This window comes from Syngnathoides biaculeatus, chromosome 5 (genome assembly GCF_019802595.1).
Source record: "Syngnathoides biaculeatus isolate LvHL_M chromosome 5, ASM1980259v1, whole genome shotgun sequence".
Lineage (NCBI taxonomy): Eukaryota > Metazoa > Chordata > Actinopteri > Syngnathiformes > Syngnathidae > Syngnathoides > Syngnathoides biaculeatus.
The window spans coordinates 20,454,320-20,481,892 of NC_084644.1; the positions used below are offsets into that span (position 1 = coordinate 20,454,320).

At 41.3% G+C, this 27,573-nt stretch overlaps 2 protein-coding genes across 11 annotated transcripts in view; both read right to left on the minus strand.

Moving 5' to 3' along the window:
* The window catches only part of snap91a (synaptosome associated protein 91a), a 65,036-nt gene extending 54,870 nt beyond the window's left edge, over positions 1-10,166 (minus strand). For 6 of the 8 annotated variants that reach the window (XR_009794837.1, XM_061818671.1, XM_061818673.1 and 3 more), the window contains exons 1-2: positions 9,862-10,166; positions 9,488-9,696 (exon numbers count right to left, since the gene is read on the minus strand). Coding sequence is in view for 7 of the 8 variants with exons in the window: in XM_061818671.1 (XP_061674655.1) it covers positions 9,488-9,617 (130 nt within the window). In the remaining variant the exon portion in view is untranslated. Of the gene's footprint in view, positions 1-9,487; positions 9,702-9,861 lie in introns of all 8 variants that reach the window. The other 2 variants (XM_061818669.1, XM_061818667.1) reach the window with 2 other exon arrangements.
* A 1,277-nt stretch (positions 10,167-11,443) lies between these two features.
* dop1a (DOP1 leucine zipper like protein A) overlaps positions 11,444-27,573 on the minus strand; it is a 63,124-nt gene continuing 46,994 nt past the window's right edge. For 2 of the 3 annotated variants that reach the window (XM_061821323.1, XM_061821322.1), the window contains exons 30-38: positions 25,690-25,799; positions 20,631-20,780; positions 20,465-20,526; positions 19,910-20,062; positions 19,700-19,836; positions 19,549-19,604; positions 19,119-19,283; positions 12,779-12,908; positions 11,444-12,396 (exon numbers count right to left, since the gene is read on the minus strand). In XM_061821323.1, coding sequence (XP_061677307.1) covers positions 12,088-12,396; positions 12,779-12,908; positions 19,119-19,283; positions 19,549-19,604; positions 19,700-19,836; positions 19,910-20,062; positions 20,465-20,526; positions 20,631-20,780; positions 25,690-25,799 — 1,272 coding nt within the window. In that variant the 3' untranslated portion in view covers positions 11,444-12,087. The remainder of the gene's footprint in view (positions 12,397-12,778; positions 12,909-19,118; positions 19,284-19,548; positions 19,605-19,699; positions 19,837-19,909; positions 20,063-20,464; positions 20,527-20,630; positions 20,781-25,689; positions 25,800-27,573) is intronic. The other variant, XM_061821324.1, reaches the window with a different exon arrangement.

Below are 27,573 nucleotides of genomic sequence, written 5' to 3' on the forward strand. Positions count from 1 at the left end.
GTTCATAAAACAGCGGTGAGGCCGGCCATGATGTACGGATTAGAGACGGTGGCACTGAAGAAACAACCGGAAGCAGAACTTGAGGCAGCAGAAATGAAGATGTTGAGGTTCTCGCTCGGAGTGAGCAGGTTGGAAAGGATTAGGAATGAGCTCATTAGAGGACAGCCAAAGTTGGATGTTTTGGAGACAAGGTTCGAGAGAGCAGACTTTGATGGTTTGGACATGTTCAGAGGCGAGAGAGTGAGTATATTGGTAGAAGGGTGCTGAGGATGGAGCTGCCAGGGAAAAGAGCGAGAGGAAAACCAAAGAGAAGGTTGATGGATGTTGTGAGGGAAGACATGATGGCAGTTGTGGTTAGAGAGGAAGATGCAGGAGATGACACACTGTGGCGACCCCTAACAGGACAAGCCAAAAGGAAAAGAAGAAGATTCAATTTAAACAAAGCAAAATTTGTAACATTTGATTGATAAAAAGTTAAGTTGGCATAAAAAATAGATCCAAACAAGAAAAACAAATGGCATTTTCAGATTTAGCTATCCAAACTATCCTAAATCTGTTGAAATAATTTAAAAAAAGGGTTTTCTATAACATTGTTGATAAAATAATTATATATCTACAGGTCTTGCACTCAAGTCCCTATGAATATGAAGGGTGTTCTTGAACTGACAAAAGGCACTTGACTGATGTTATTCTTCGTACAATGAATGTTGACTTGGGATCTCAGCAGCCTAGTTAGTATTTGATTACTAGCCACTTTCACATAAGCAAAAGTCCCAATATTCACTGCTTTCACACAGAATTTGTTCACATTCATACATAATATATACAAAATAACAAATGATTATTGCTATGGAGCAATAACATCTAATGAAAAAAGAAGAAGAATATTGCCTGCACATCTGGGACTATTATTTATTCATAGACTAACATGATACGCAACCAAAACTTGTAAAAAAAAAAAAAAAAATCAAGCAAAGTAATTTGCATGGAAGAAGTTCTTTAAAACTAAAGATGATTGAATAAATGCCACAAGAAGTACCTAGTTAGATAACCCATCCATCCATCCATCCATTTTCTTCACCGCTTATCTTCACAAGGATTGCGGAAAAGCTGGAGCCTATCTCAGCTGTCAACAGGCAGGAGGCAGGGTACACAGTGAACTGGTTGCCAGCCAATCGCACGGCACATTGAGACAAACAGCCACACTCACAATCACACCTAGTGGCAATTTAGAGTGTCCAATTAATGTTGCATGTTTTTGGAATGTGGGAGGAAACGCAGGACATACGTACTCCACATGGGTGGGTCCGGGATCGAACCCGGGACCTCAGAACTGTGAGGCCAACGCTTTACCAGCTGACCCACTATGCCACCCAGATAATTCACTATATCAGTTATTCAAACTTACTTATTATGAATCTGTGTGGTGGTAGGTGACGTCAAACATTGCAAATTACTTTTGAGTGTGATGCATGTTTTTGAAGTGCAGGAGGAAGCCAGAGTACTACCAAATCTTCTGGAGTTGGGACATTATGTTAAACAGAAATAAAAGCAGAATACAACAATTTGCAAATCATAAACTATATTAGGCTGAAAACACAACAAAGACAAAATATTTAATGTTCAAACCGATGAACTATTATTTTTAGCACGTAATTAATAACTTGGAACTTTGTAGCTGCAACGCATTCCAAAAAAGCTGGGAGAGGTGGCATAAAAGACTGATAAAGTTGAGGAATGCTCATCGAACGCCTGTTTGGAACATCCCACAGGTGAACAGACTAATTGGGAACAGATGGCTGCTGTGTTTGGGTACAAAAGGAGATTCCCTGAATTGCTCGGTCATTCACAAGGAAAGATGCGGCGAGGGTCACCTGAACAACTGCATGAGAAAATAGTTCACCAGTTTAAGGACAATGTTCTTCCACATACAATTGCAAGGAATTTAGGGATTTCATCATCTATTCTCCATAATATCATCAAAAGGTTCATAGAATCTGGGGAAAAAAAAAAAAAAATCAGTGCATGTAAGCGGCAAGGCCGATAACCAATTTTGAATTTCCGTGACCTTCAGTCCTTCAGGTGGCACTGCATCAAAAAATGACAGCAATGTCTTAAGGATTTCATCACATGGAGTCAGGTACACTTCAGAAAAACAACGTCAGTAAATACAGTTCGGCGCGACATCTGTAAGTGCAATTTAAAACTCTACTATACAAAGCAAATTCCATTTATAACACAACCCAGAAACGCCGCCGGCGTCTCTGGGCCTGAGCTCATCTAAGATGCAAAGTGGAAAAGTGTTCTGTGGTTCAACGAGTCCACATTTAAAATAGTTTCTGGAAATTGTGGACAACGTGTCCCCCGGACAAAGAAGAAAAGATTCATCCGGACTGTTGTGGATGCAAAGTTCAAAATCCAGCATCTGTGATTATATGGGGCCATTTTAGTGCTAATGGCATGATTAACTTACACCTTTGTGAAAGGCATTATGCCAAAAGGTACATACAGGGTTTGGGGAAACATATGCTGCCTTTCAAGCAATGTCTTTTTCATGGATGATTCTGCTTAGTTCAACAAGAAATTGCTAACAGGACAAGCCGAAAGGAAAGAAAGAAGAAGAAGATTGCCAAATGATATTCTGCACGTGTCGTCTCCATGTGTTACAACAGCGTGGCATTCTAATAAAAGAATGCGAGTACCGGACTGGCCTGGCTGCATTCCAAACCTGTCGCCCATAGAAAATGTGTGACACATTATGAAGCGTAAAATACTACAACGGAGACCCTAAACAGCTTGAGCTGTACATCAAGTAAGAATGGGAATGAATTTCACCAACAAAGCTTCAACAATTAGTGACCTCAGTTCTCAAATTGGATGTTGTTAAAGAAAAAGTGATGTAACACAGCGGTAACTGTCACGCTAATGATTTCCAAATCATTGTACAGTAGCATCTCCATTTACGAGCGTCGCTAGAAATGAAAAGTTCAGGTTATGAAACACCTCCTCAGAAAATTATTTTCTATTACAAAGAAAATTTCAGGATATGAAGGACAAAATAGACACTAGATTTGCAGCCCCCAAATTCCACTGAACATAAACATCCTTTATCTTTGTTTGTGTGGCACGATAGAGCTGCTCTCCCATTGGCCATTGCCATAGCATCTCCCTGGCATCCGATTCGCTAGGAAGGTAGTCAATGTTTACCCATGATGCACTTCCTGCATCTTGCTTTCTCATACGCGATAGAGCTGCTCTTCCATTGTCTATCGCCATAGCATCTTCCTCTACTTGTGAAAAACTCACATTACAAAATTATTTCTGGAACGGATTAATTTTGTAGAGTAGAGGTAGTACTGTATTCTGTTTTTATTTAACTCAACGTCCCAACTTCATTGGGGTTGGGTTTGTAGGAGAAATTACACAAGCAGGGGAGAACACATCTCTCCAACCATGCCACATCACAACACACTAATTAAAAATAAATGGGCACATATTTTTAAAGGTTCCATGTTTTGAATAATTATCACCTTTTGCACTCCCTCTCTCATGCCTTACTGTTTCTGTTGATGCGTCACCTGACAGTGAAGCATGTTAATCCCAGGAAAGGTTGGAAGAAACTGACTGTGGGTCTATCACTCAGCATGCTCCAAATAAGCAGGTGTTAAATTGCTCTGCTTTTCAGACAGTTTTATGCCTACATCTAATTGTGCATTCAAGGTAACTTGCCTTTTCTGTCTGCTACTGATAAAGTGTCTCATTGCAGGAAAAACCCAACCACAATCATAAATAACTTTGTGGATAAGCAGAGAGTGACAATCAGTCACAGTATATTGAGCTAAAGTACACTACAGTGGTACGCCTACTTATGAAATTAAATCGTTAAGGAAGTCATTTTGTGATGTGGATATTTCGTAAGTAGAAACACTGTTTGGATGTAAATAGTCTAATCTGTTCCAACCCCCCACAAAAAACTAAGGATTCAAAGTATACAATGTTAATATACCTTTAGTGTTGGGTGACTATGCGAAGAGAAGAGTGACAAGCAAAAGGCAACATGGGGTACGGAGGAGGAGGCAAACATTTGACAGCCGAGGGTAAAAAATACATACGAATGTATGCACGCAGACAACGTGATTCCTCTGAAGTTTATTGGGGCCCATGGTAATGAAAGATGAATAAATTTGCAAAAACAAATAAAAACCTATTTTTCCAATGTGCGCTAGCTTGTGACAGCGTGTGAAAGTGTGTGATTCGGTGACACTTCAGTGTTCAAGAGAAACAAAAAACCTCATGGGTAAAGATTGACGTGCCTCCTAGTGAATGTAATGCCTGGAAGATGCTACAGCAATGCTCAATTGGAGAAAAGGTCTATCGCGCCACACAAACCAAGATACAGGATGTTTAAGTTCGGTGGAATTTGGGGACTACGAATCCAGCGCCTATTTTTGCCCTTTTATATCTTTAATTTTCCTTCATAACTAGAGACAATATTTTTCAGAGGAGGTGTTTTGTAACCTGAATTTTTCATTACTAGACACCCCTGACCTACTTTCGGTTAAGGTCGGAAGTTGAAATTGTACACGGACATTACCTTACACTTCTATAGGTGACATGGTAATTTGCAGCCCTGATACATGATTCCTTTCTCATTTTCAGGTGCTGAAGTAAAGTAAGGTAGAGTAATGGAGGAAGTTGAGTACAGAGCAGTCATCGGGTTCCTGTATTTGAAAGGTCGCTGTCCGACGGAGGCATTTGATGAGATGAAAGAAGTTTATGGGGATGGTGCCCCATCATATGACAGTGTCAAACACTGGCATCGTCAGTTCAAGTGTGGACGTACATCTGTGGAAACGGCCCCAATTCCTGGGCACCCACAGTCCACCATTGATGATGCCAACGTCCAGCATGTGGAGGCCGCCATCTTGGACGATCGTCGTATAACAGTACGCCAACTAGCCCATGAAGTTAAGATAAGTGTGGGGTCTGTGGAAAAAATCATCCATGACCATTTGCACATGGGAAAGGTTTCAGCTAGATGGATTCCACTGTTACTTACTCCTTTCCAGAAACAAGAACGAGTCGAGTGCTCCGGAGCTCTTTTGACCTTGTGCCAAGACAACCAGGAGGACTTTTTTGACAGACTAATAACACAGGATGAAACATGGATGCATCACTATGACCTGTAGACAAAAGCTCAATCCAAGCAATGGAAGCATTTAGACTCACCACCTCCAAAGAAGGCACGGGTCCAACCATCAGCTGGCAAAGTCATGCTGACAGTATTTTGGGATCAGCGCGCAGTAGTGATAATGGATTTCTTGGCGAAGTGTACCACAATTACTGGAACATACTATTCCTCACTTCTGAACAAATTGCGAAAATCTATCAAAACAGAGAGGCGTGGAATGCTGACCAAAGGGGTACGACTCCTGCAGGACAATGCTCCAGTTCACAACTCGCATGCTGCCCAGACAGAAGCTCGGTCCTGTGGCTATGAAATCCTTCCTCACCCTCCTGACTCTCCCGACTTGGCACCGTCTGACTTCCACCTCTTTCCATCCATGAAGTCATTTTTAAAAGGAAAGCGATTCAAAAACGATGAAAGCCTGATTTCTGAAGTCAAGGCATGGCTTCAGGCACAACCTGCTGAGTTCTACAGAAGAGGTCTCCAAAACTGCATAAAGCGATGGGAGAAGTGTGTCTCCCTTGCAGGAGCCTTTGTAGAGAAAGACTAATATTTGCGCCAAGATTCAATTCTCTCGGCTGATTGGAAGTAGGTCATGGGAAATCTTTAATGAACGCCACTCGTATACGTTTTTTTGGGATTGGTCTTAAATCAAAGCGGACAGTGGAGTTAAATGGATTGATGATGTTAGGTGAGGCATGTCCTGTGCTAGCACAATTAATTGATCTTAAAATGCTTCTTTGTCATAGACGACACATTGGATAAATGTCAAGATGGATATAATTTCAAAAGATTCAGCGACATCAATATGGCAACTCTCCAAAACAAAGACAATGCAACTTTCATGAAGCCTTTGACTTCCCTACAAGGTAAAATATAATTTGAAAAAAAAAAACCCCTCAATTTAGTCAACCATTTTCATCATATTTTTTTGATAGAGAAGCTGGAGCCTATCCTAGCTGTTTTTGTGTGAGAAATGGTACACAGCCAGTCAAAAACAGGAGGGCACTGACAGACAAATTCACATCAACAGGCAAATCTAAGTAATGAAACAAACATGTGGAATGTGGAAGGAAACCAGAGTAGCCAAAGAAAACCCACACACATGCAAAGTCCACACAGGAAGATCTGAGCTGGATTTGAACCCTCAGTCTCAGATCTGTGAGGCAGATGCAGTAACCACTGCTCATCATCCTGTATATAGTTTGGTGAAAAAGTATTTGAACACCTTCCTTATTTTAGTATTTGTAAATTGTGCTTAACCACAGTTTTTGGACCTGTGAGTACAATTTCACTGACCACATCGGGCCTGGTTAGTGCACAGATTAGTTGAATCAATAAATGACTTAAATAATACCTGGCAGACAAAGTGAAGCAGGCTAAAAAGACTAGGCACACGATACAATGATCCAAGGAAATTTATGAACAAATGGGAAACAAAGTGGTTAAAATCTATATCAGTCTGGAAAAGGTTCGAAAGCCATTTCCAAGGGTTCAGAACTCTGGTGAACCTTGCTCAGTCTTAATTCATGAATTGAGAAAATTGGGAACTGTGATAAACATTCCAGGAGCGAGCGGTTGGCCAATTCCAATTACTCCAAGAATGCAACTACTCATCCAAGAAGTCACAAAAGAACCTACAAAATCTAAATACCGCCAGGACTCATGGGCCACTCAACCACAAGAAAGACACCTGGCAAATACGCCATACATGAGAGTTCCAAGGCGAAAACCACTCCTGACAAAAATAATAATGAAAAAACTGTTGTGTTACTTTTGGAAAAAATTAAAAATAAAATAAAACCTTGACTTTACCAAGACTTTTGGAAACAAATTCTGTGGAGTGAGGAGACAAAATTTGAACTATTCCTTTTAAGATGTGATAATGAAGACAGAATTGCATTTAGAGGGGAAAAAAAACCCATTATGCCTACAGTCGATTCTACTGGTAGCAGTGTCATGGTTTGGGGCTGCTTTTCTACTTTTAGATCAGGACAATTTACTGGGATAAATAGAACAATGAATTCTGGCATCGACTAGAAAATCCTGCAGACAACCATTCATCTATCTCTGAATGTATCAAACAAGCCAAAATGAAGGTTTTTGGAGTGACCAAGTCAAACTCCAGACTTCAATCCAATAAAAATAATTGAGATTCAGTTGTCTGACCTTCAACAACTTGAGTTAATAAAATTCTGTAAAGGGCCACAATTCCACCACAGCAATGCAAAGACACAACTGTCATCACAGACACGATTTTAGTTCTGGCTGTCAAGGGTGTCACAACCTTGTATTCGTTTCATCAAGGAATGACTTTTTACATAGAACAAGATATTTTGTTGTGATATTTAGTTGATAAATCATCATCCAGAAACTAAATTTTGTTTTTACTAGTATAGTTTGTTGAGCTATTAAAATTGGTTTGTATATCTGAAACATAGTATGAAGTGAGTCTTCTCATAACTTACACAGGTGGCATTAAAGTAGTCAGTACTACTAACTACAAGTTGTCTATTCTAATATTCTGATATCTTCCGCAGATGAGGTGTGGCTTTACCTTCAGCATTATGTTGTTTCACAGCTTGTTGGATACTTTTCACTTTTTCTTTTGTTGTGTGAATACTGAGACATACAGTTCTCATGGGTATGTGCATCAAAACCTCAGTATCAATGCTCGAGAGATTCAAACTCCAACTGCAACAAAATGTTATCTTACTATCTTGCTATCTCAATTCAGTTTAGGAATATTTGCCACTTTTTGAGAAGCATGATGCACTGAGTAAAACAAGCATTGTTGTATGTCATCAGATTGTAAAAATCAGAGGGACTGTTTATACCACTGAAATTATCCATATTCTTGTCACAGTATGTTAACAGCCTTCTGTATTTACATGGACAGTATTTGGGAGAATTGCCATGATATGTTGTAATGTATAAACCAGTTTCAGTTCTTGTCTCATATTCACTGCTGAATGTCAAACCTAAATACTTTCAGCTTACAGAAAAAAATAAAAGAATCTGCCTCACTTTATCTTCCATGAGTGCATTGTTGAGTTAGAGCATCCCCCCAAAATTTAAATTGCATTTTGCATTGCAACAAGGGGCTTTAAAGTACTGTATCATTTTGAGAAGAAGTCACATTAAAATTGCCAGGGCAAGGCTTTAGGAATACAAATATGTTGCACCGTGACTAAATACTATTCATCTTGTTTTAGTTTCTTCGTTTGACACACTGAGGAAGAGAATGATTTCTCTATATTGATAGAATTTCAAAGCTTGAGTTAACTGTCATTTCGCAGACTTATTGTCTCAATAAGGGGTGAAATAGTTAACGTTGGCGCTTTTCTTGATAGCCTATACTTTTGTACAGACCAAAGAAGTTGAGTTTAACTGTATTAGTTATTTGTGGTATTAGTCATGTCATTTGAGTGGTGTGCTGGTTGTATGTTTTGCCGTATAACTGGAGTTACACGGTATTTACAAGTGTAGTTTACTATGACACATCTCTTTAATTTAACTCAGTTGGAGCAACACAAAGGCGGCATCATCTTATAGTGAGTTAGTGAGAGATTCTGGCTTTTCTCCAACTCAAACTTCCTCGCACATTCCAAAAACATTCATGGTAGGTTAAGGCTTTGGGTACTAAATTCTCCATTGGTGTGTATGTAAGTGTAAATGGTCCTTAAATACAGTCATGGACATTAAATCCACAAACAACTTTCCTAAATCATACAAAATGTCACCACATCTCAGTTTTCAACAAAGACCAAACAATTTGGTTCCAATCATATGATTTCTGCCATTGACAAGGCAAACAGTGACAGCAATTTAGGAAAAGGCCTCTGTTCACATCCAATATCACCACTAGTAACCTTTTCAATGACCAAAGCATCATGGGGCACCGTGATGCTTTGGTGCATCGACAATTTGTTGTGGACACTGCTTGCATTAAGCCTTCCATGCCGTTATCAGAACCTTTGTTTGTCGGGCTACTCATTTACAATTTACGTGAAAGATGGTTCAAGCTTTGAATGCTGTAGAACAATTCCATGCCATTATTACAAACAGACTGCATGGGGAGGCAACCACCGTGGCCTTGGTGCATAGCCTAAATGTACATGGCTAGAAAAATTGACTTTGTTAGAGACAAAGATGATAGATAGATAGATAGATAGATAGATAGATAGATAGATAGATAGATAGATAGATAGATAGATATAGATAGATAGATAGATAGATAGATAGATAGATAGATAGATAGATAGATAGATAGATAGATAGATAGATAGATCTACTCACATTCCAGGTGTTTTTTCTTTGGAGCAGTTTGTTCATGTGTGGTGGCTTTACACACAGCTCGGGGCACCTCCGAACCAGTCAAGGTGTACTGCGCCGCGGCGATTCGGTCCGTTAGCGTCTGACCCGACATCTTCTCCTCTCACTGGACGAGTGGTCCTACCCCCCCACCTCCACTTAAAAACGAAGAGCAGCCTCAGTAATCCCAGCTGCTGCCCTCGAAGCCAAAAACAATTCGATTACATAACAATAGTGGAAGTGAGAGATCAGTCCATGCATGCGTCTTTGGAAAAATGATTCCTAAATATTTTTTTCTCAAACACAGGGCGCAATAAAGGACCACATCAAAAGTGTGGGTATTGGAATAAAAAGATCACCTTTAATATTTTTCAGGCTGCGAGACAAAATTCTGCTCTGATGACGCTCTTCAATGAAACCCCCTCTTCTCAGTCTTCAGGCGTCCGGCCTCCCGTTTAATCCAAGCAGCCTATCTGACAGTCCTTGTCGGAGCAGAGGAACATCAGGTCCAGGTTGACAGCAAACCCCAGCCAGCAACGCTTTTCCACTAAGTCCTTTTTCACCCCCTCCCCTAGACGCTGCCTCTATCTTGCGGTCCCCTCCCCGCCAACAAGCCCCGGAGAAGCACGCTTCAAACACCGATTGGAAAGGTCCAGCCTCTTTTTTTTTTCTCGTTTTCTCGTCTTTCGTTTTATTTATTTAATTTTTCGTTTTTCGCCACGCCCCTCCCATTTGCCGAGCCACGTGACCGTGTCGTGCCAATGCCAACTCAGTCGGGGCCTCCACCTGCCATCGCGAGAACTGCGACCGAGGAGGAACATGCAAAGGGTTAATAAACCGAGTTACCAAGCAGGCTCGATGCTGTACACATGAAGGTCACAGGGAAATTCCTTGACCCTTGGCATCCACCTCTACCATCAGTTATGACCACTGTCCGTGGTTCTGATATTCTACATACAGCCCTGGTGGGTGGATTGCACTTAGGGAAGGTTTTGATTGAGTTGGTATAGTTTTTTTTCCATGGGTTTGTGTATTTATTTCATTATACACGTACAGCTCCCATTTACTGTCAAATGTATGGCCACAGGGCCAGTGGTGAACACCATCCAAACATCACAAACAACACTCTGAACAAATCACTCCTCCAACATTTCCTGCTAAACTAATTTAAGTATTACTATTCTTTTGCAACTCTCAGAATATAATGTGCACTTTATCCTGCTCTACATTTTAATTATGACTTTGAGCCTTTCCCATAGGCAGTGCCACAACGAGTCACTGATATGATTTGTTTATATTTTTTTTTGTTTACACTAGGTGCCTTTACCTACACAACCTACCCATTCTTTACTCAGGACCGAGTTGCTGGGTATTAGGGCACTGGTCAGGCATTGAACCCACACCATCTGCATGAAAGCCAACAGCATGTACCACCACCAGTGCTCCTTCATTGTATTGTATTTTTCATTTTTTGTAATGTGACCTTGGGAGTTAACAGCTCGTGTAATTTAAATGCATTGCTGTTAAGGTAAGAATACTCTGCAATAGGGTTATACTGTACACTGAGGTCTGTGTATGTACACAATACATATGGCATGATGATTGAAATGTATTGTAGAAGTGATTCACATCCTGTGATTTATTGGTGCATTTTGGGCTACATTGTCTCAACTGTTGTTACACTTCACAGATTCAATTAATCAAGAATGTGATCGTATAAATGTGATACACAAACCTGTGTTCACTTACAGCAGTCATTCTGTAGAACCTCTAGCACTTAATCAGAATTTATGGATTCCTAGCAAAAAATAATAATAATCTGCCAGTTACATGTTGAAGCAATGATATGAACAGTTTTACATCAGAAAAGTAGTGTAGATTTGGGTAGTGTAGATCTGCGCTGCAACATACAAAAACTAAATTTTTGTAGTGGCAGATATTTTGATGACACTTTTATTGGATCTTTCAATTGGGTAGACATACCTAATGATGTGGTCACTCAGTAGAATTTTCTATGATGTGTCCTGCATTGAATGCTACCTTTGATATTACTGTATACAATTAATCTGGAGAAGTCCATTATGGGTCTGAACTATAAGGAATTCCACAAAGGTTTTGGCAGAATGGTCGTTTATTCTTTGGAGAGAATATACCACAGTAGCAAAATTGCTTTCGAGATTTACCACATAGAAAGGCTTAGACCTAATTAACTGCCGATTGAGTTATTTCACAGGCAGTAAAATGCTGGAAGTCAGCAAAGCCCATGCCAAGCAACTGCAAACTGTGTCAAAGGAAAGCAACATCAATTGAGGCCCTCCTGTTAGAAATCTTTAATAAGTCACATCGCTATGGAATGGCAGAGCATGTTTTCTTGGTCCTGCAGGACTAACACAAAATATTAAAAGTCAGCCATCAAGGCATCTCACTTTGTACAAATAATTAAAATCAAATACCTTTTGAAATGTAAAATAATTATAAATACCCAAAGATGTACAAATTATTTTCCCTCAATTGTAGTTCTTTGTTGCAATACACATTGAGGTTTTTCACTAGTGCTGATCAGAATATATAAAGCCCCTGTAATTTCACGTCTTGATAAGACCTTCAAGAAAGTCTTTCTCTACCATTTCCTCAATGCTTTGTCGAGCTCGACTCCAGAAAACCTTCTGGCTCTCCAGTTTGTGGCCCTCCTTTTGGCCAGGAAAGGAACCAAATGCATGGTTGTGGGCATAAGCAGGACCTGACCGGCTGCCGACTTTGCTGTTAAACACCTGGCTGAGTAAGTTGAAGAAAGGAAGCAGCTGCTCCATGCTGCGGATTACATAGAGTGTTAGCATCAGGTGGCCTGGCTCCCAGGAAAGGGTTCGAGTGAAGCAGTCATCTTCTGGATTTTTCTGTGGAGAGGATATTGTCAACAAGATTACTGAGTACAGCATAGAATTCTGACAAGATCAAACAAATATGTCCTATGGATGATGGTCTTGTTCATGCTCTTCAACAGATAATTTTCATTACCTTAGTACTCTTACCATAAAAATCCTGTGTTCACAAATGAAATGGTCTCAGTGGCCGATTAGGTCAAATTACTCCACAAAAAAAAAAAAATGACAAAATCACTGATATTGTTTTTGAGTTATGCTGTTAAACATACTGCACATGTATTCAAATGCAGGTTTAAGGTAATATACTTTCTTTTTCTTTTGGCTTGTCCCATTAGGGGTCGTTTCGTATCACACACATTCATTGAGTGTTTGAAACAACCTGAAGCAGGTGTACCTTAGCTCGTTTCCTCAGCAGTTTGGCTAATCTGACCACATAGGGTTTAAACTCCCGCTGGTGAGTCCCTTGCCGTCTAACTTCCATTCCAGAATCATCTGAGGCTTCTGGGATGAAGGCCCACCGGTACCTACGAGCAATAAAGACAGCAACACACTGAAATTGTAACTGCTTAAAGGTTTCAGCCTTAAGTGACAAGTAGCACTGCTGGGATTAACATGGTTTCAATTAATTCTACCTTTGAACACAGGTCATATTTACTATGGGTGCAACAAATACAAAAACAACTTCTAGTTTACATTTTAATTATTGTTGTAGTAGAAATTGCTCTCGCCAGATGGCATCATGAGCCCAAACCTCAGACTGGGACTGCATTCCCTGTCTCCACTCCCACACAGAGATAAACGGGGGATGCTTGGTATATCTCACACAGACGCTAAATGAATTACAAGCCAGTCTGAAGGACCACATCAAAGCAGAGACTAAGAATCCTGACTCCTCATCTGGACTTTAAATCAATTAGCAGCTTCCACAGAACCTTGTATTCCCAGGTATGCTAAGTTCAAAAGGCAATTTGTTCTCTGACATGCAACTCATTAAGGCATGTGGGATAATTGAGGGCTGGCGAGCTACTGCAACTCTAGGGGAACTAATCACAACCGCAACGAATTTGAATGTTGCATGATATTTTAAGAACTTTGCGTGAACGCTCCCAGTGTTTATCCTCACAACAGCTCCACTAGGGACTTTTTTTCTTCAATTTGAATATCTGTTGTCAAATCTGTTTGTCAACTGAAAGGGCTGAGACCTTTCACCGCATTGAATTCAATTGGTTTTATACCACAAAATAATCCCAGGAAGGAAAAGTAATGTGAAGATACCGTTCATCACCCCTTCTGGCTCTCGAAGGCAGGGAAGATCCCCCACCCTCACCCCACTTTTGCCATGAGTAGATGAGGAGTGACTTCCACGAATCCAAAAGCCTATGGTAATGCATATGAGTGGGCATGAAACCGAGGAGAAACCAAAGCAAAGTTTGGGCGGCGCTCAAGAAGAAAGAATTGAAAGTGTGTGGTCCAAGGCAAGCCACAGAAAGATCAAACAATCAGTCATTAATATTACATCCCACTGGTTTTAAACCACAAAATAATCCTGGGATAGAAAAGAAACATGAAGAGGCAGTCCAATACCCCTTGTGGCCCTCGGATGGAGGGGACCCCCTTTTCGACTGGACATACAGCCCCCATTGTTACGGGTGGGGACTCGTTCGACCACCTTGTCGAAGACTGGTTCAGCCAGGAAGTCCCACCTCTCACCACGAGGTGGCAACACCCTCATCCCTCTTCCCACCGCAGGGCACCCTGGTCTCGCCCAGAGCTACCCTTCTGAGTGCCTGGGCATCTCACAGGCATGCATTGGGTGGAAAACGGGCGAGGTACATCTGCTCTCAGCGTCTTGTGAACAGGAATACACGGGTATTGGTCGCCTTGCCTTGGAACCTTTGTCTTGCTTTTTCCTTTTCTCTTTCCTCCTCTACCCAGTATTTCAACCTGTTGCCTGTGAGGACCAGGCAGGCTAAACATACCACCAGCCTGCCTAAATTGTGTTCCATGCAACCTAAGTCCTAGGTAAGTCTACTAAGGTACAGACTGGTCCATATTTGTGATTAAACAGAAAATTTCCAGCTCATTTCCACTCTCAATCACAGGTCAGGCTCCTATTCTAATGTTCGTCTGTCATTTGTTTTACTTATCCATCCATTGATCCCATGTAGGTTCCACTGTCATATGAAATTAAATTAAATTCAATTAATAAAATTAAATGAATTAAATTAAATTAAAAATTGCCCAGTTGTGTGTGTTTGGGTTTGACAAAAGACCTCTGGTTATCGAGAACTCTTATGAAATTCCTGTAGTAACCTTAAGATTACAAGACACAGGTTTATGTCACTTTGCCGTGAAGTTTTACATATCTAAAAAGAGGCATGGTTCCAATTTTCGAGATGAAATAAATTCATTTTAACATTTAAATGTAAAAGCACACTAAACCAGAAGTAACACAGGCGTCGCTTTGGCTAATTCTTTTCTCCTAAATTATGATTTTATCCAAACCAAATTGATGCTAAAATTTTTTTTATATCTTTTGGAGAATAATTAATAGAAAATAGAAAATGAATTAAAAAAATAGAATGCTCTTATTCTGTCAATATATCGTTTAAACGTGCTTGTTTTTTTGGTGTCTTTGTAGATGTTTTAAAAAAATGTAATGGTCATAAATGGTACAAAAACATGCTATGATCTATTTAAATTTCCATGTATGGGAGTTCACTGATTGCGGAAGTGGACTGGAATGTAACCCTTGCGATGGAGGGGGGAAACTGCATACAATTAGTTTATGAATGGATATCCAACTTATCATGATGCCGTTTTCCTTTTCGATTTTTTTCCCACATTGTCTTTCTCACTGTCTTTCCATTGCACAATATCCCTTCTTGCGACAGACATTGTCATATTCTCATAGTTAAGCTTGACTACTGGCAGTGTTTTTTTTCCTTCTGAACAACACATGTTTCAAAGTAAATACCGAGACAGAAAAGACAGAAGGTGGCGCGAATGGCGCAATGTCATAGAAATAGGAAGTGTGGCAATGTCGTTCGCCGGTAAAATTCACATACGCGTTGCCAAGTCACGCTGGGTGCAGTGTGAGCTGGGTGGTGGCCTAAAGCGGAGATCTTGGCGATCCGATCTCTAACCTCCTCAATCCTACTGACACCCCTTCCCATGAGAAAGCAGATTGTGGGTCCTCTGAGGCAGGCTCTCCAATCTTTGGGGTTGAGGTCACTGAGATGGTTAAAAAGCTCCTCAGTGGCAAGGACCCAAGGGTGGATGAGCTTCCGAAGGCTCTGGATGTTGTGGGGCTCACCTGGTTGACATGCTTTTGCAGCATCACGTGGACAGCAGAGACAGTGCCTCTGGATTGGCAAACTGGTGTGGTGGTCCCCCTTTTCGAGAAAGGGGATCAGAGGGGGTGTTCTAACAACAGGGGATCACACTCCTCAGCCTCCCTGGTAAGGTCCATTCATGGGCGCCAGAGAGGAGGGTCCGTTGGGAAGTCGAATCTTGGATTCAGGAGAAGCAATTTGGTTTTTGTCCTGGCTGTGGAACAGTGGACTAGCTCTACACCCAGGGTCCTCAAGGGAGCATGGCAGTTCACCCAACCAGTCTACATGTGTTCTGTGGACTTGGACTAGGCGTTCGACCCTGTCGCTCGAGGAGTCTTGGGGGCAAGGGGGGGTCCTTCAAGAGTATGGTTTTGCAGCTATATCAGAAAACCATGTGACTTTTTGTTTACAATGCCATATTGGTAGGCAAGCTTTGGAAGAAGATGGTTGTTGTCTTATCACAGTGAAGATTTCAAAACGATCCGTTGTCTCTGTGTAATACAGAGTGTAATATAATAACTGTTACCACTTGCGTGGCGGTGGGCTGTCATAATCGTCAGGATAATACAACAAAAAAGTCTTTTCATCGATTTCCTGCAGACCCACAAAATAAATCAGACGGGAGGGTTAGCAGCCTTCCAGTACCAGCCGTGTTTGCATTTTTTTTTTGTACTTTATCGAAAGTACCGGTAAGTACATCTAGGCAAGAGTGAGTAGAGTTTGCTTAAATTTAATGATTGGGATGATGATTTTATAATATTACAGCACATTTACGGCTGGGCAGCACGGTGGATCAGCTGGTAAATCACTGGCCTCACAGTTCTGAGGACATGGGTTCAATTCCAGGCCCGCCTGTGTGGAGTTTGCATGTTCTCCCCGTGCCTGCGTGGGTTTTCTCTGGGCACTCCGGTTTCCTCCCACATCCCAAAAACATGCAACATTATTTGGACACTCTAAATTGCCCCTAGGTGTGATTGTGAGTGCGACTGTCTCTATGTGCCCTGCGATTGGCTGTAACCAGTTCAGGGTATACCCCACCTCCTGCCCGTTGAAAGCTGGGATAGGCTCCAGCACTCCCTGCGACCCTTGTGAGGATAAGGCGCGAAGAAAATGGATGGATGGATGTTTACGACTTTTGAAAATAAAAATTGTAACTATTAAAATGCGGATCTAAAGTACAGTATCTTCAATCTGGAATCGAGACAGCGCATACATAAGTGTGTAAAAAATTTTACAGTTGCAGTGACAACAAAGGATTCAGCTTCTTGTATAAAGGTGACAATGAACTTGTTTACAAAACCCGTGGTGAAGTATTTGTATGCATCCAGACTTTTGTAGGCATTTAATTCCACACCGCTTAATAGAGTAGGATTATGTATCATATAATTGTATCTGTCAGGATGAAAGATGTTTGGATAATTGGCAGCACTTATGACAGAAGAAAACTTCTCTATCGGTAGTCTGTATGGATCTCTTCCTATTGACTTGATTTTGTCAACATAACAGGCCTTTGACTGCTAATCCAGATGTTTGGTATTGTCAGACAAAGAAAATTCATCACGGTATTCACTTGTGCTCTCCATTATGTAGAAAAAAAAAGAAAAAAAAAAGAAAGGAAAGTGTACAAAAACAACCAAAACCTATGCTCGCGCATCTGGATTCTTCTGCAAAAGCGTGCCTACCAATATGGCTGAATAAACAAATGCACATGGTCTCGTGACGTCCATAGAAGTGGTCCAGTTCAGTGGCCTCAGTATTGAATCTCTATTTTTTGCAGATGATGTGATTCTGTTAGCTTCATCAAGCCATGATCTCCAGGTCTCACTGGAGCGGTACACAGCAGAGTGTGAAGAGGCTAAAATGAAAATCAGCACCTCCAAATCTGAGACCATGGTCCTCACTCGGAAAAGGATAGCGTGCCCTTTCCAAGTCGGGGACGAGATCCCGCCCCTCCTGGATCTTGTTCATGAGTGAGTGAAGAATGGAGCGGGATATCGACGGGCAGATTGGTTCAGCCTGTGCAAAGATGTGGACTTTATATCGGTCCATTTCGATAAAGAGGGAGCTAAGTCAAAAGACGAAAATCTGAATTTACCAGTCGATCTACGTTCCTACCCTCACCTATGGTCACAAACTATGGGTCATGGCCGAAAGAACAAGATCCTGGATATAAGTGGCCAAAATGACTTTCCTCCGCAGTGAGTCCGGGCTCTCTCTTAGCAATAGGGTGAGAAGCTCGGTCATCTGGGAGGGGCTCAGAGTTGAGCTGCTGCTCTTTGACATCGAGAGGAGCCAGATGATGTGGCTGGGACATCTGATTTGGATGCCTTACGGACACTTCCCTGGTAAGGTGTTCCGGACATGTCCCTCCGGAAAAGACACTGCAGCTGGTCTGGGAACACCTCGGGATCCCCTCAAAAGAGTTGGAAGAAGTGGCAGGGGAAAGGGAAGTTTGGGTATTCCTGCTAAAGCTATGTCCCAGTGAGCCGACCTGGATAAGTGCAAGAAGATGGATGGATGGATGGATGGAATGAATATAAAAGCAGCTACAGATAGTAACTTGAGGTAATTGTAACAGATTTATAAAGCAGGACAATGTGGCCTAAAAGAGATACAGTACATTCCCTTGCTAAAAACTGTACTGAAGTACAATACTTAAGTTCATGTGGATGTGAAAAGCCCAAGGACTAAGGACAATGTCACTGTGCTTTGACAGCGACGGATAGCCAACATAACCAAACTGTGACAGCCCAAGTGTAGATCACTTGGCTTGTCCTTTAATTAAGAAGGAAGCTAGCTAGCTAGCTAATGAGCTGGCTGCAGGATGATTATTTGCACTTCAAACTTACTCACCTTTATATGCTTAGTTTTGAAGGTGACTGAGGCGCTGCAGCAGAGAGATTGGTTCTCCCAGCTTGGAGACTTCTCTTTGCAAGGATTGACTGCAAGGGCTCATGTGTCATGGCTGCTCGTACGTGAAAGCTGGTTTGCAGAGCCTAGCACGCAGCAAGCAGCACTAGTGTACGTACTTTAATCCATGCACTACACTACGGACCATGACTGTCTCCTGCTGTGCTTGACTTGTGAGTGTGGGTTAAACATGGTGCCTTCATGAGCACAAGCAACCCCCCCCCCCCAACTCTACAGTAACTAAACTGAGGACATGGTTCATGCCAAACTGTGAAGATTGATCCGTACAGGTTTAAGAGGATCCGTTGCACCACTAATTTACCTTAAGAAGTTGTTCATGATTTAATGTTCCATTTCCATTCTTATTCTGTTTTTACATTTACTGTTTTAAAGGACACCTAGTCAATCATAAAATTGAGGGCTAATTGAGATTTTTTTCCACTCTAACCCAGTAACACTTCTTATATAATAGGCTCGCAAACTACTGACATTTGGAATTGAGGCAGGCTTTCAGGTGGCAGTGCCAAGGCCAAGTCCAGCAGCTTGCAAGCCGACAGATAGAGGTTGAGCCAGCGTTGACTGTTGTAAGATGTTGAGAAGCCATTCCCTCCAGAATAAGTGGCTTCCAAGCCGGCCACAGATGGCCCTGATGTCCTAGAGATGGTCAGAGAAAATAAGTCATCAGGGGTTAAAAGAGTGATCTCATTACAGTGGAACCTCAAGAACCCAATTTTTAGATAAATATTGTTTCTGTTCACTGCATTATACTATCTGCGCCGGAAATATGCGAAGAAGACTTGGTTCCAGAGCTGGGAGGGATTAATTCTATTTCTAACTGCCTGGGTTGGTGAACTGAGTCACGAAGGTTCAACTGTATTCATTGTCTTGACTTCCAGACAGTGAGGAGCAACAACTGTACCTTGATATGTCCTCATCTGCTGTTAGCTCTTGCTCCATTAATAGAAACACCTGAACCTAAAAATAAACAGATGTAGAGGTAATGAAATGGGCAATAGAAAAATACAAATGTAAGCAAGAAATAGAAATTCGCAACAGCATTGGGAGTTCACCAATTCAGTGATCATGGTGGGCCATAATGAGGTGAGGTGTTGAGGTGACATGCGCAGCAGCAGCACCCTGAAGAACAAGAACACCTGAGCATGGAGGATGGGCACCTGAGGCAAACGCAGGCTCTCCACCAGGCGCTCTAAAATAACATGTAGTGAAATATAATTAAAACTGAAATACTCGATGGTTGCCTTACTAAAGATCTTCATTACCTTGTATATCAGGGAGGTATTTTTGGTACTGGTCCACTTCACTACTATATATGGTGAAGGCCAGGCGCTTCAGCAACATGGCTCTCTGCTCCAGCTCAGCATCTCTGTTGGTGAACAGACTCAGGGAGCTGCTCTGGGCTACAGCCACACGTGCTGTGGGAGGATGCAGAGACAGACATGTATCATCCAATTTTCAATCAGAACCAAAATTCTTCAGGTTTTGCTAAATTTATTGACCAACACAAAAATATTTGGAAATATCCTGCTACTGTAGTTGTGTTAAAGTTTTGTCAGAAACAAATTACAAGCTTGATTCAAACATATTTTTTGTGGGTTATCAATAAAACTACCCTACAAGACACCAAGTGAAAACAGATGTGGCGTGTATTTGCAGACCATGATAAAATAGTTTTATATGGTGCACATTTTCTTTACTTTGTAATTTTGAACTAATGGAAAACAGTCAGAACCTTGTGAATGCCAGTTAGTTTAAAACAAGTATCTGTAACAAGTGCGTTTAATATATAATTTGACACATTACTTAATAAAACATACTCATAAGGTCCCTGAATGTGGTCTTGTCATGTGTCATCAAATGGTCAATTATTGCCCTCCAGCTGAAAAAAAAAAACAATACAGATTAAAACATTGACAAATATAAAATACCCAATTAGGAATTTGGTCCTAGACTTGGTCCACACAGACTGACTTTCTTACTCACTGGCTGACACAAGATGAGTCCATCTGGAAGAAGGTAGGGTCCATAAAGAGGTCAAAGGCCTCCTTTTTCCAGGCGCGACGTGTGTACTGGTACCCACTTAGACTGCTCAACAGTTGGATGCAGGCCCTGTAGCTGGGAGCGTTGTGAGTGCTGACAAAGGAATCAGGATAATACACTTCAGATTAATACACATTGGAGATATCAGAACATTTGGCATTTGGAGTTCTACAAAAAAAAAAAAAATCCTGAAAAAGTATTTAGTGTAAAACAACCTAATTTTAAACATTGGCGTCTGCAGTTTAAAGATCAAGTCCCACTTGAAAGTATTCACACCCCTTCACTTTTTCACATCTTGCTGTTAGAGAATTATACTTGACCTGATTTGAAATTTTCTTTTGTAAAAAAAAAAAAAAAAAAATTATATATATATATATATATATATAAAAACACACACACAAAATATCTTAGAGTTCAGCATATTTATGAAATATGTAAACATTTTAAGATGAGTATTCATATCCTTGCCTTAATATTTTGTTGAAGCACCTTTGGCAGCAATCAAAAGCAAATGTTACTTTGGGTCTGTCGCTGTGGGCTATGCACAACTGTTTTGGGGTATTTTGTCACATTGTTCTGTACAGATACTCTCAAAGATAGTTAGGTGGAATGGGAAGAGTCAATGGACCATTTTTTTTAGGTTTCTCCAGAAGTTTAGGTGTTCCCATTGATGTTCGATTGGATTCAAGTCTGGACTTTGGAGGGCCATTCAAGGACAATCACAGGTTGCTCCTGAAGCCACTTTGTTCTATCATGGCTGTGTGCTTTTGGTCATTGTCATGTTGGAAGGGGAATCAACACCCTAGTCTGAGTCCCAGGGCAGGATGTACCAAGTTAGCTTGAAGAATTTCTCTATATTTGGCAGCTCTTATCATACCCTCTTATGTGGACTTAACCTCTATGCAGACCTGCAGCAGAAAACAGCTTCAAAGCATGATGCTACCACTGCCATGCTTCACAGTAAGAATATTGTTCACCAGGGGATGAGTAGTGCCCTTTTCCAGATATGATACTTGCAATTCAGGTGAAAAGTTCTGTTTTAGTTTCATCAGATCAGAGAATTTTGTTTCTGCAGGCCTGAGAATCCTTACAAAATCTTTTAGCAAACTCCAAGTGGGCTCCCATGTCCCTTTAAGTGAGAAGTGGCTTCTGTTTGGCCACTGTACCATAAAGGCCTGATTGATGGAGAGTGAGCAATGGTTTACTTTGGTTCTCCTATCTCCGCAGGGGAACACTGGTGCTCCGCCTAAGTGACCATAGGCATCTTTGCACCTCACTGACCAATATCATTCTTCCCCAGTGACTCAGCTTTGTCAGAAAGCCAGCTCTAGGTAGGGTCTTAGCGGTTACAAACTTCTTCCATTTCTGAATAATCGAGATCATAGTGGTTTTGAAGACTTTCAATGCTGCTGATATTCTTTTATATCTTTCCCCAGATTTGTGCATTGACACTACGGTCTTGGAGGTTCATTAGAGTTTATTACTTGGTTTCTGCTCTGATATGCACTGCCCTAACTAACCCTACAATACATTATATAGAAAGGTGTGTGCCATTCCAAAGGATGTTCAATCAAATCAATTTATCACAGGTGGACTCCTTTTTTTTTTTTGGGGGACCCCATTCACACAGCAGAAGCATCTCAACAATGATCAGTGGAAATTACATGCACCTGATCTTAAGTTTGAGTGTCATAGCAATGGATAAATGGAAAATGGACTACTTAGAAAAGGCTTTATCTACACCATCACAATGCCCAAAGCCAGACCAATTCATGTGAATACTTATGTAGCCTTTATGTTTGAATGTTTGCATTTTTTAAATATAAATCTACACATCTGAAAACATGTTTTCACTTTTTCATTAAGGGATATTTTACATATTTTCTTTTTTAAAGAATACTCAAATCAGCTTTAGGGCGTCGGTGGAAATTCAGCTACTGTGGGTCGAAGACAAAGAAGAGGAGGAAACCGGATCCAGCGTCAGAAGAAAAAGAGGAATGCACAGAGCCTACAACTGAGTGTAGGGACTTTGAATGTTGGGACTATGACAGGAAAAGCACAGGAGTTGGTTGACATGATGATTAGGAGAAAGGTTGATATTCTGTGCATCCAAGAGAGCAGGTGGAAAGGTAGTAAGGCTAGAAGTTTGGGAGCAGGGTTTAAATTATTCTACCACGGAGTAGATGGGAAGAGAAATGGAGTAGGGGTTATTTTAAAGGAAGAGCTGGCTAAGAATGTCTTGGAGGTAAAAAGAGTATCAGATCGAGTGATGAGACTAAAATTTGAAATTGAGGGTGTTATGTATAATGTGGTTAGCGGCTATGCACCACAGGTAGGATGTGACCTAGAGTTCAAAGAGAAATTCTGGAAGGAACTAGATGAAGTAGTTCTGAGCATCCCAGACAGCGAGAGAGTTGTGATTGGTGCAGATTGTAATGGACATATTGGTAAAGGAAACAGGGGCGATGAAGAAGTGATGGGTAAGTACGGCATCCAGGAAAGGAACTTTGAAGGGCAGATGGTGGTGGACTTTGCAAAAAGGATGGAGATGGCTGTAGTGAACACTTATTTCCAGAAGAGGGAGGAACATATAGTGACCTACAAGAGCGGAGGTAGAACCACGCAGGTAGATTATATTTTGTGCAGACGATGTAATCTGAAGGAGGTTACTGACTGTAAAGTAGTGGTAGGGGAGAGTGTAGCTCGACAGCATAGGATGGTAGTATGTAGGATGATTCTGGTGGTGGGTAGGAAGATTAAGAAGACAAAGGTAGAGCAGAGAACCATGTGGTGGAAGCTGAGAAAGGAAGAATGTCGTGCGGCCTTCCGGAAAGAGGTGAGACAGGCTCTCGATGGACAACCGAAGCTCCCGGAAGACTGGACGACGACAGCCAAGGTGATCAGAGAGACAGGCAGGAGAGTACTTGGTGTGTCATCTGGTAGGAAAGGGGAGAAGGAGACTTGGTGGTGGAACCCCAAAATACAGGGAGTCATACAAGGAAAGAGATTAGCGAAGAAGAAGTGGGATACTGAGAGGACTGAGGAGAGGCGAAAGGAGTACATCGAGATGCGACGTAGGGCAAAGGTAGAGGTGGCAAAGGCTAAACAAGAGGCATATGAAGACATGTACACCAGGTTGGACACGAAAGAAGGAGAAAAGGATCTCTACAGGTTGGCCAGACACAGGGATAGAGATGGGAAGGATGTGCAGAAGGTTAGGGTGATTAAGGATAGAGATGGAAATGTGTTGACTGGTGCCGGTAGGGTGCTAAATAGATGGAAAGAATACTTTGAGAAGTTGATGAATGAAGAAAATGAGAGAGAAGGAAGAGTTGAAGAGGCAAGAGTGAAGGACCAGGAAGTGGAAATGATTACTAAGGGGGAAGTCAGGAAGGCACTACAAAGGATGAAAAATGGAAAGGCAGTTGGTCCTGATGACATACCGGTGGAGGTATGGAAGCAATTTGGAGAGATGGCTGTGGAGTTTTTGACCAACTTATTCAACAGAATACTAGCGGGCGAAAAGATGCCTGAAGAATGGAGGAAAAGTGTTCTAGTTCCCATTTTTAAGAACAAAGGGGATGTTCAGAGCTGTGGGAACTATAGAGGAATAAAGTTGATGAGCCACACAATGAAGTTATGGGAAAGAGTAGTGGAGGCGAGCAACAGTATGGTTTCATGCCTAGAAAGAGTACCACAGATGCATTATTTGCCTTGAGGATGCTCGTGGAAAAGTACAGAGAAGGTCAGAAGGAGCTACATTGTGTCTTTGTGGATCTAGAGAAAGCCTATGACAGAGTACCAAGAGAGGAACTGTGGTACTGCATGCGTAAGTCTGGTGTGGCAGAGAAGTATGTTAAAATAGTACAGGACATGTATGATGGCAGCAGAACAATGGTGAGGTGTGCCTTAGGTGTGACAGAGGAATTTAAGGTGGAGGTGGGACTGCATCAGGGATCAGCTCTGAGCCCCTTCCTGTTTGCAGTGGTAATGGATAGGCTGACAGATGAGGTTAGACTGGAATCCCCTTGGACCATGATGTTCGCAGATGATATTGTCATATGCAGTGAAAGCAGGGAGCATGCAGAGGAACAATTGGAAAGATGGAGACATGCACTGGAAAGGAGAGGAATGAAGATTAGCCGAAGTAAAACAGAATATATGTGCGTGAATGAGAAAAGTGGAGGGGGAAGAGTGAGGCTACAGGGAGAAGAGATAGCGAGGGTGGACGACTTCAAATACTTGGGGTCAACAATACAGAGCAATGGAGAGTGTGGTCAGGAAGTGAAGAAACGGGTCCAAGCAGGTTGGAACAGCTGGCGAAAGGTGTCTGGTGTGTTATGTGACAGAAGAGTCTCTGCTAGGATGAAGGGCAAAGTTTACAAAACAGTGGTGAGGCCGGCCATGATGTACGGATTAGAGACGGTGGCACTGAAGAAACGACAGGAAGCTGAACTGGAGGTGGCAGAAATGAAGATGTTGAGGTTCTCGCTCGGAGTAACCAGGTTGGATAGGATTAGAAATGAGCTCATTAGAGGGACAGCCAAAGCTGGATGTTTTGGAGACAAAATTCGAGAGAGCAGACTTCGATGGTTTGGACATGTTCAGAGGCGAGAGAGTGAGTATATTGGTAGAAGGATGCTGAGGATGGCGCTCCCAGGCAAAAGAGCGAGAGGAAGACCAAAGAGAAGGTTTATGGATGTGGTGAGGGAAGACATGAGGGCAGTTGGGGTTCGAGAGGAAGATGCAGGAGATAGGCTAAGATGGCAAAAGATGACACGCTGTGGCGACCCCTAACGGGACAAGCCGAAAGGAAAAGAAGAAGAAGACTCAAATCAGCTTTAGGACTCTAACAGCAAAATTTGGAAAACATGAAGGGCTGTGAATACTTTCTGATGGCACTATATTTTGCCATGTTTCAAGAACTTGGTTCAACATTTAAAAAACACCCAACAAAACTCCAAGTTCTAAAAAATGTTAATACACAAAGACTTATACTGACCTGTGGTTGCGTAAGTAGGGAACAACATAGTGCATGATATTGACCAGTAGTGGTATAACCCGTTCCTTCTCATCACTATAGAACACCATGTCCAACAAGTGAGCCAGCACCTGCCAATTCCCGATGTATATCAATTAGTATACATTGTGTATATACAGTACTCTGAAGACTGTGGCACTGAGAGATGATGTTTGTAAATACATTCCCCTCCAAAATGATTGGAATGGTAAGGTCACTTCCTGAGTAATTGATGTCTATTAAAGACATTTGTGCTTCAGATCAAAAGATTAATGAGATAAAAGTTTAGAATTTCAGATTTTATTTCACAGTATTTACATCTAGATGTGTTAATTCGAGAGTACGTTTTGTTTGAACTCACTCACTTTAAGTGAGCAATTAGTGAGCAGCGAGTACTGTATTGGAACATGTGACTGATGGGTGTTTCAGGTTGCTCAGGTGTTGCCTTTTAGATTGACTGCTTAAACAATAGATAATCCTTTCTTTTGGCTTTGGGTTTCACACAAAAATTCCATTTGCTTGTCAGCAAACAAAAAACCGTTCTCTTTGGGAGAAAAGCAGACCATTTTAAAGCTGAAAGAAGAAATATCAATCACAACTATTGCATAAACATTGGGCATAGACATATACTGTATAACAATCTGATGGGGTCTTGAAAAAGAAAAACTACCCATATACTGAGCAACAGACATCAAAAAGATCAACCAAGGGTACCAATAGCAGTTGATGACAGAAGCATTGAGAAAGCTGTGAAGATACAGTGAAGAAAATAAGTATTTGAAAACCCTGGTATATTCCAAGTTCTCACACTTAGAAATCATGGAGGGGTCTGAAATTTTCATCGTAGGTGCATGTCTACTGTGAGAGATAATGTAAAAAGAAAAATCCAGAAATCATAATGTATGATTTTTTTAACGATTTATTTGTGTGATACAGCTGCAAATAAGTATTTGAACACCTGTCTATCAGCTAGAATTCTGACCCTCAAAGACCTTTTACCATAATTTCTCGAGTATAATAAACCCTGAAGTAAAATGCGGACCCCCAAAGTTGACCTAAAAATATCAGGAAAACCCTTCTACTAATGTACAATGTGCACCACCAATTTGCTGCTACCCATATACTCAAAATATTGGGAATTATCTGGACTTATAGTTTGTTCGGTGTGTACTTGTATTCTTTTTCAAAAACTGTCTGTACAACAATCATTAACAATCATTGTGCGTGTGCGAATGTAACAGTAATATATAACATGACACGCTTTTCTTGGTCCATGTAATTGTCAGACCGGAATCCCTCAAAAAGCTAAAATAAATGCTCAATGATGGAATAACATTTTATCAATACTATTAACACATATAACAGTCTTAAATAAATGAACTATTTAATACTGTTTAACTTGAAAAAAAATTGCATTAAATATTTGTGCATAAAAAGTTTGTGCATCGTGGAGTTTATCCTCTACATTACAGATCCTTGACCAAGACTTCAAAAGAAGCATCTGACTCATCTCCAATCTGAAAAATATTCATCGTAGCTCCCTTTGGTACGTCACTGTCGAACTTATCATTAATGACTTAGTGCACTTCTGGTGCCTCCTGCATTGCATCATGAACATCTTGCTCCCACGGCATATCATCCTCTGTGCCATCCATGGCGTTTGTGAGGAAATATGTTTTGAATCCCAAGAGTTTTGGTTCAGCAGCGCACCCTTCTCGCCCTCCATTCAACTATAATCTGTAGCATCTTTCACTATGGTGTTAGGTGGCTGTCAAAACAACGTGAGCTCAAACGACGTAGAAACGAGCATAATAGGCACATTTAAAAAAGCGAGCATTTCCAGTGTGTTTGGTCTCCCTTTTGTTT